The following is a 9,521-nucleotide window of genomic DNA, read 5'->3' as shown; positions in this document are numbered from 1 at the left end:
TGATGAACTGTCTGCTCGGCTGTGCCTTCGAAACCAAACAAATTATTTATTTTCCCTCTAGTATCGGTATGTGCACGTTTTCCCAGTATTCCGTCCGGGGGTCTGTTCCCTGAACGCTAGAAACTTCTATGTCCGCGCCCTATTTGCTTCAACGGAGGTCCCGATAAACCCCGATTTTTCGTCCGAACCAAATATTGATACCGAAAAACATCGAATATCTGGAAAACAAAATTAATTCCCGAACGAACACCCCCGCAATCGCTAAAATATTAAGCCTAAAAAAAAGGAACCCAACACACAATGTACATATTGATGCAGAAGGGCGAAGAGAGGAAGTTTTGAATTCAAAAGAAGGTAACCTATACAGCAATCTTGATTTCAATTCCACTCGTGTTCTTTCATTTACAACCTTTTATTCTTTTTTGTACACAAAGTTTCTAGATGATGCTTAAATTTCACATAAACTACTGGGCACGAATTAATTGTGAACACAGGAGCTCGGGGTCTTCGATACATGCTAGGACATCTAAAAATCATTCAAAAGTAAACAAAAAAACTGCAAGGCTGTGTTTCCTATTTCAATGTGTTTGACCCTCGCTCGACGCAGTGTAAGCCCCGGCGCCGCACAGGCAGTGCGCTGGACAGCAGAAACACAAAGCAAACTCCTACAAAATCCCGACATCAGCATATTGAACATCAGAATATTCCTCACAGCGCAGATCAAGCGTAAATTGTGTTTTTTTTTTCTTTTTTTTTTTTTTAAGCGCAACCGTCAGTTAATATCATTTAAGCCTTTGTTCCCGAATCAAAAAATCTTGTGCTTCGAGTGCGAGTTCGTTGTCCTTGCTAACATTTCAACTTTGTGTCATTTTAGACAACTTTTCATAATACAGAGTTCTTAACTTACATCTACTATAATAAAATAGGCGTAAAATTATGCGAATATTTTTACGGCCTTTACAGCATGTCTTGTCGGCCTCATTTTCGCATCATGGATGTGGTCCCGCCTCAACTGTCGCTCCTCATCTGGAAGTGCTACGTAACGAGCATCAAGCGCCGTAAGCTCACCTTCGCCCTAGAAGTGCTGGTGCCCGGACTGCTGGCACTGACGCTGGTCTACGCCCGCCTCCACGTCACCTTCGAGACCGTGCACAACGTAACCCTCTTCGAGCACCTGAGCATCAACCGCCTGCCGCTCCGCTACAGGCTGCCCCCTCCGAGCGCTTCCAAGTGGATACTGTTCTACGCGCCAAACACCGAGCTGGTCAACAGGCTCCTCAATAACGTCGCCAATGACGCCGTGCCCCAACTAGAAGGTAGGTGCTTTCAAAACATCACAGATAAAAGCAAAAATAGTGCCTGACCAAACTGAGGCCCGCGAGCCTCATGATGATCTTCGGGGACACAAGTACAGCTCGCAGCCCCCTGGAAAACCTACGCCCCCCTCCCCCCCCCCCCCCCCTCCCCTCCCCATTTTTTTTTTTTTTTTTTTTGCGGGGGAGAAGATAAAAAAGGAAAGACGTTTACGAATTTCTGTAACGCCAAAGTAGAGCGCAGCTCTAAAGGAAGACAGAGGGGAAGGTACGGAGGAGAGTGTATGCCCCGCCGTACCCTCCCCTCCTTCTCCTTAACCCGCTAAACTTAGTGGAGAAACTGACGTCACGTAACCTCAACACCAATTTAGTTTCCCCGCTTAATTTAGCGGGGAAAAATGCCGTCACAAGACTTCATGGCACGTCACCCGTGGAGTAATTTAGTTTCTCCACTAGATTGAGCGGGAAAATTGACGTCACGTGGCCTCAATACCAATTCAATTTCCCGCTAAATTTAGCAGGGCGATCACGCCGACGACGAGGCCGACGCTGAAGGCGACGCCGCGAAACGCGGAACCGGGTGCCTAGGAGCTGGGCTCTAAAAAGGAAGACATAACAAGGTCTTTGTTTTACCAATTAGGAGTAAAAACTAAAAAAAATCGTACTGGGCAATCGCTTTATTAGTGGAATCCACCGTCGACATCAACTGAAAGGAAAAATGTTAATGCCAAATCATTAACTGTCCCATGGAGCGAAGTCGGCGTTGTCTGTAACCGTTGTCTGTAACCGCCTGTAGCAGGCAAACGGCACCTAAATTCCCATTCCCAATAAAACACAAAGAAATACCGCTGCGTGTACGAATGCATTCGCATTTCTACACGTAAACAGTCTTTAGTGTCTCTGTTTCGCTGCTACAGACGAAATTTAAGTGCTGTTTTTTTTTGTTTTTTTTTAAGTGCTTCGCTTTTTTATTGTGGCTTTTCACCTCTTCCCTTAAAATATTTCCCTTTTGTGTGTTCTTTTTTTTTTTCAATATGTCCGTCTGACCGCCCATGGGATATCCCAAAGAAGCTCTAAATGCGTTGCCTTTTTAGGTAGTTACGTCACGGTGCGACGTGATGACATGTGGCAATCGGGAAAGCACGTGGTCCCGTGGCGTCTTGGTGTCATGTGACCTCACCCATGCCCATTTCTTTATTTGTGTTCTTGCAAGCCGAAACGTACCGAGAAATTCAAAATCCCTATTGATACGAGCCTGGCATTGCAAAGCACTGCTCGAAAAAAAAAAAAAAAGACTTTTAATTGTTATATTTATATTCAAAAACTGTTTCTTCGTACCTGATCCCTGGAGCTGCAGGGTCACACGCCACATTTCCTTTTTTATGCGTGGTTCAGACATTTCGCTTTTCTTTTTTGTATATACGCAGCACGAGGCTTTGAGACCGAAGAAGCCATGGTGGCGCACTATACGGCAGAGATGGCGCACAGGGATTCCGTGTTGGGAGGTATCGTCTTTCCAGACTTTGAAAACAACGCGACTCAGATGTTCGTCGATCGGGTGCGATTCAAAGTAAGTATAAGCCACCTGAAGTGTATCGCAATCCGTAGAGAAAGTTGTCTGCTTTTAACGCAAGAGTTGCAGTAACGGCATAAATACGCCAAGCTGTGATTGGCTCTGATTTAATGATAGTGGGTAAACCTCAAAGCAACCTGCCGTGAGGTCTACCCACTATCTTTTATTCAGAACCAATCAGAGCTCGGCGTTCTGACGTCACCACAACCCCTGCAAAACAAGCGGACGAACTTGCGGTCCGCATATTCGCTACGCTCCATCCTGCTACACTCCCTGCCTTCAGCTACACTCTGCGAGAGTATTCGCGACTCCAGCGACCTATAGGGGGCGCCACCACCAAAAAAACATGGCGGCTGAGTCCAGGTCGCGTCGACTCGGCCGGGCCGCCTGAACAGGTGGCGCGTTCAATTTAACAGATTTTCTTTGTTTAATGCCCAATATTATAGGTATTTGAACTGAGACGGTTAAGTGTAGCCGGTGCACATAAACTTGCAGAGCATAGTTTTGTTTTCCAACTGTGTTTTTTGTTCTTTTCATGTCAAACTTTCGTTTCGGAGATTTCGTTCGAAACCGAAACTATGGGCTCTGGAGAGGCGGTAATATACTAATCAGTTTTGATCATCTAAAGAAAGCGGCAATGAGTGCAGAATTCTCCCACCGATAGTGATTATCAGCCAACTTGCATGCCTCGACCATGCGACTTATCTGTCCGTGAAATCGGGCTTTTGTGCGTATCCGCGTTTAAGAAATAGCTTCAGCCGTGTGCTCGGTCAACAACAGAGGCTGCAGGAAATTTACGAAAATTAAGCAAGCGCTTCTTGAGCCAAGGAATGTTAACCCGCCGGCGCCCCACTAAGCAGCTGATACTCGTATTTCAATTCAGGTTTTAGCAGCAATCGAGAAGTCATTTTGACGAGCGGGTTATATTATATTACGTACTATGTCCCACTAAAGCGATATTAGTATATTCTTCGGTTTGAAATATGAGCTTAGTTAATTAGCTATTAGGTGAACTGCTGAATAAAAGTATATTTGACAGACAGAGAGATACTAAGTTAAACTTGGCGAAATGGTTCTGGCCGGTAGCACTGAGACGAATGCGGACAAACTTCTTCATTGGAGATTCTCGCAGAACCTCTCAGCATTGAACTTGACTTCGAATCCTGAACGGAAAAAATGAGTATTTTTGTGGCCGGTCAACCTGAGCAATGAAGACGTATATTGCTGCTGGCTTAATTCGACGGGGGTATAATATAAATATTGGAGGCGCGATAGATCATAATGCCGTGACAGCTTCTAACGTTGCGAAACGCGTCCCCCACCTTTTGAAAAACAGATCATTTCCCTCATTCATCATTTGCAGTGAGCAGGCTTTCCTGAATCAAATAATTGCGAAATCAGCCCAACTCCTTCAGAGTGGTCCAAAGGATTTTTCGGCGAAAAGCAGCCAAGATGACTACACTTCGTTTCAGCTTCGGTCCAGACGCAGCCAAAGCTACAAACGCGAGCTCCGGGCTTTCAGCATCCCTGCCAAGCACGCGCGCTCGTGCAGTGCAAGCACTGTTCTGGGCCAGATGCTCGCGCTTGTAGCATCGGCTGCGTCTGGACTGAAGCTGAAACGAAGTATAGCCAACGCACCGACCGGCGTGGGTGGCTCGAACTTGAAGCTAATCGAACACAACCAAACTCAAGAAAATCAGCTATCGAACCTTCCCATTCACTTGAAGGAGGTGGCATTGGTGTTCCCTCCAGTGAAATGCCTCGTCTGTCGTCCTCCCACTTTTCTATATCCTTATAAAGAAACCCCCTATCAGTTACCAAGCAGTCGTCACTTTGAATGTGATTCGAGACAGACAAGAAATCAAAACGTTTTTCCGCGATTGCTCCCCATCCAAGAAATCGAAAACACGTGGTGGAAGGAAACAATCTACTGAGGCTTCACCGCACTAATGAACACTCAGGCAAACTTAAGAAATTTTCGGACCTTCGTGAAATTACACTGTTCGCCATCGCGCCGACAACACGTGTCCGCGAAAGCCATCTGAGACGCGGAGGGGCGCGGAGCGACCTGGACCGGCTGGTTCCCGGTTTTCCCGCTTGGTGGCGTCCGTTTTGCTGGAGTCGCGAATAAGAACATTTAAGAATAAGCTCCATGCTCTCAGTGTGCCTGCCGAGCACGCGAGTAATAATGTAGGGCAGGTATCTTTCAAAGTAACATGCGTGTGCCTTTAGGTTTGGCTTCGTTCGCCCATAAAGGGAGACAAACTGTTCCCAACTAAAGCACACCGCTCGCCCTCTCGCAAACGAACGAGAACCCTAAGAGCAGGGACGGTGGCGGAGACGGTGGCAGGGACTTTCGGACTTCATGCTGCTGCCACCGCATGGTTTTGGCCGGCGTAGTGCGCTAAGGTAGAAATTGTTTTCTTCTTCGCAATTTTCAAAAATCATAATGCTCATTTTTCTTACTCACGTCAACATCTTCGTGACCTAAGATGTATTCTTCCACCGACCGCCCCCGTATTTGTAGCCAAATTACTAATTTTAGCGCACTGGGCAGCTGCAACGAACAGTCGCGAGAGAAATCCGAGAGAATATCTGTCCCCGTCTTCTCCGCCATCTGGGGACTACCGTCTCGCCATCTATAGGGGAGGGGTTGCAGTTGCGAATAATTGGCTACAGGTTAAAGGGTAACTGCAAAGAAAAAAAAGTTTTTTTTTAAATAGCCTAATTGGGACAAGCATGTCAAAAAACAATTTTTCCGCGAGAAAAAACATTTTTTACAGCAATATTTATTGCGTGAGACTGATTTTAGTTTGCGGCTATTTCGCCCGTTTTAAATCGCGCGCCACGAAGTTGTGATTATGTGACGTCAATCCCAAAAGGTTCTCATTGGCTAAGAGTTTGATTGACAGCTTAGATCTTGGTTGTTAAACCTTTGTTATTCGTTGCAATTTCCTTTTGAGCGGCATATTTTTACGTTTAAAGAATAACCCATGTGATGAGAGTTATTATTCTTTACAAAAGGTTTACAAGACGGGCACTTCCGTTTGGATTCATACAAACAAAAGCTTCGCCATCTTTCATGGCCGCCGAAGTCTGCCCCCGCCTGTCTCGCCTACCTCGACTAATCGTTTCGCCGAAGTGATCAGTGTTTCGTCGTTTCGTGCTGACCCAGGTGCTTGAGTGAGACTTCTTGAAGTGAAGTAGTGTGTGTTTAGCAGCTGTCGCAGGTGTTAGTGATAGGAAGCGACGCGGGGTTTTGGCTTTCATAGCGCGGTTCTTTCGTTTTCCTCTTTGCTTGCTTAGCGTGCTTTTTTTTTTTTTTTTTGCTTGTTTGTGCGTGCAAATGCTGACTTTTCGGAGATGTTAGATGCGTGATCTCGACAGTGAGCCTTCCAGCAGCCATGTCGCCCCGAAAGGAATGCTATTTGGGTGGAGGCAATCGGGCGTTCGCGTAGCGACAAACGTGTCCAGTTACGTTCTCGTCGTATCGCTCTGGAGGCCGTCGAGATTCGCCCCCGTGTGCACCTAACGTCCGCGACTAGACAGAAAATAAAAAAAGCACTATGTCCACTACATAAAAATGGTCTCAGTTCATGCATCTGTAGGCAGGTACGAAATCGTGCCCAAATTTATTCACACCGCACGATGCCACACGTCGCTGTGCAAACGCAGTCCAACACGAAGCATAAAAACGGCAGATTTAGGACAACAATGCGGAGTCCATTGTTCAATTAAAACGTAGTAATTTTGTTGAAAACGCCCGCAGCTTTTTACTCACGGAATGCGTCGGGAAACTTCCACATTTTGAAACAGAACGAGGCAGATTTACTTTTAAGAACGCTCCCAGCGTCCTCCCGGACCAGTTTGACTGGATCAGCTGACGACGACGGGACTTAACTGGTTGAACGTCAACCCCACAACAACCAATTTGCGCTCCGTGTTAGCACCGCATTACACACACCACAAACGTTTCAGCTGTCTCATCGCCGTGTTGCACCAAACGGAACGAGATCGCCGAAACCAACGCAGCGCTGTCGTGAACCTTGGCTCGTGGTTGCGCACTCGTGGATTCTGTGACTCCCTTCGCTTTGAAAGCGCGCACGACGATTACGAACGATACTTTCCATCTTCCGGGAACATCACAGGGGCACTTCTCCGGTCACGTCTTCGCTACATGTGCTCGCAAACCGTGTCAAACCAAAAAAATACCACGGCCTGGCGTGGTTGCCAGATCTTGCCGGAAGTCGAGACGCTGCGTCGTTCAACTCCGCAACGCAAGGAGAGTGAGGGGCGGGGCGTACTCCTCTTCCGCGGGGGTCGAAAGACCGGGAGTTTCAAATGTGGAGAAATTCTGACTCTACTAAATTACGTCCTGTGGCGTAAATATTGATAAAAAAAATATTTTTTTTCGCGGAACATTTGTTTTGTGACATGCTTGTCCCAATTAGGCTGTTTAAAAAAAAACTTTTTTTTCTTTGCAGTTACCCTTTAAGAACCCAATAGATGCTCTGCCTCCAGCTTGCTCTCGTTGCCTTCCTCTAGGCTTTGGTTGCGCATGTGACGAAGTGTTATCAGAGGCAGAAAGCTTGCGCTTGAGGCAGAGCGCACCGACTGGGTTCTTAACCTGTCCCGATTATAAAGTTATATTTATATCGATAATTTTTTTCTATTTGTTTTATGCCCCAAACAATGGTTGTACTTTTTGGCAAAATACTCAGAGTCAATCAGCGTGACCTACATAAGCTAGACTTCGCAGTAAATGCACTTCAGGCGTCTCTTTGTTTGAAATTATTTTTGACTGTAAACTAAATCTTTATTTTCAAAATCCCAGGAATTCTTTTTTTGGACTTCCAAAAATGTACAGTCCGCGACAGTGCAAAACGACATCACCCGAGCTTTCTCACGCCATACATATGTAAGACTCAGCGATTCGCATTTTAGAATCGTAACTATCGCCAGCCGCCCCCGCTTTGCGCTCGGCAACAAAATGGCGGCGCCTACAAAACAATCGGGGAATGCGGTGTCGATACTTTAATTGTGGTTGATTTAGGGTCTCTAGTGCGACCTAGGGAAGCACCTCGGCAATTGACAAGCCTGGTAAGGTGCATCCATTGGAAAATGAATTAATGACGGGACACCGAAAATGGCGCTTTATATGCTGTACTCACGCTTTCTGACGTCGTAAACTTTATTTTTTAGTGCAAACGTTCAGCCGGCCTCAACAGTTGCTCAGTTCCTTTTGTACATTACAGTGACTGGCACATTAGTTGTATCGCAGAAATGTAGACGCACGGGAAGTTTTATAGCGTACACTTTGACCACATCGTTTTGTTGAACTGCGTAAATTTGTTTTGCCCTGATTAAATACGATTAGTTTTTTTTTTTTTTTTTTTTTTTTTTTTGTTTGATAACTGTATTATTTTAGGAAGACTTACTTAATTTTCATGCTTGGGGGAAGAGCGTGTTGGTTTAAGTTATGGATGAAGAAAGAATAATTTCATCTTAATTTTCATCTTGGTGAGTTTGAACCTCTAACTACATTCCTTGATTGAGCGTTTTGTAATTTTATATATAATGTAACTATATGACTTGCTTTTCGTAATCTTTGAGATTATATGGGAAACCATTAACAAACTAAAAATTATTAAAAACGACAGTCTGCTTTTAATTTATTTGCAGTTGCTTAATGCGTTATATTGCTGTAACTATTAAGTGCTAAACATGAGAACCACAGTCATCTTCACTGGTTTGTTCACTTGCGTCAACGTTAGCAGATTACGATATACGGTATTGCTTATTGTTTTTAAACACGGACTCTAAGGTTCGGTTGAAGGCGGCTCCTCGCATGAAGCTGTCCAACTCAGAACCCCTACAGTCCTGGAGCACAGACAGCAACTTCCCCGTGCTCCAGGTCTTCTCGCCAAGGCATCCAAAGAACAAGGACGACGGAAGTCCAGGTAAGAGTCCTGAGGAAGTCCTGGCACGTTCCTCTGTGCAACAGAAAAAAAAAATTAAAGGCGTCAGTTTTTACTAGCATATAATGGTTAAAAAATATAGAAATATTGACTATCCCCCTTTCCCCCCTCCCCCCTCCCCCCCCCCCCCCCCCCACAAAAAAAAAAAAAAAATCTTCGAGTTTTTGCGTGTGGCGCGTGATTTGCCCGCGGGCTAGGCTGTGAACATTGCACTCTGGCCTCTGGACTTGCAAACATTGGCAAGAGGAATGTAAACCGCACGTAACTACAAAACCCACGATGATAATAGACTTCCTCCTAACCGTAGGTCACGTCGTGCTTTCCGGCTAGTCTGGGATGTATTTTAAATATAAAAAAAAGATCTGACTAGAAATCAATTACTCATCAGAAACGTTGTCTTTTTTTTTTTTTTTTGATAATATATTGACTTTTTATTGAGAGCCAGTCGACATTCTGCCATGACGCTGATCGAAACGATTCGGACAATCCCCAAGTTATATAGCCTATGTGCTATGTGCTAAACAAAAATTCCGACATAACTCTTCGCTACCATAACGGATTATTTTGATTCGCAGTCAGCAAAAAAAAAATGACCGCATCTCCACGTGGTGAAGGATGTTGATTGGGCCGAAGCTCTGGTGGTGCTGATGATACTGA

General features: G+C 45.3%; 1 protein-coding gene across 1 annotated transcript; it reads left to right on the top strand.

The window, feature by feature from the left end:
* The first annotated feature begins 964 nt into the window (after window positions 1–964).
* LOC121047172 (phospholipid-transporting ATPase ABCA3-like) lies at window positions 965–8,601 on the top strand. Its single transcript, XM_040502215.1, has 3 exons — window positions 965–1,316; window positions 2,741–2,883; window positions 8,569–8,601. Exons 1-3 carry the CDS (start codon window positions 965–967, stop codon window positions 8,599–8,601), a joined length of 528 nt encoding a protein of 175 aa, XP_040358149.1.
* Window positions 8,602–9,521: the final 920 nt, after the last annotated feature.

This window comes from Ixodes scapularis, unplaced genomic scaffold (genome assembly GCF_016920785.2).
Source record: "Ixodes scapularis isolate PalLabHiFi unplaced genomic scaffold, ASM1692078v2 PGA_scaffold5__190_contigs__length_132052651, whole genome shotgun sequence".
In the NCBI taxonomy this organism is placed as follows: Eukaryota; Metazoa; Arthropoda; class Arachnida; order Ixodida; family Ixodidae; genus Ixodes; species Ixodes scapularis.
Note: the sequence above shows the minus strand (reverse complement) of the source record. Positions and strands in the feature narration are given on the sequence as shown.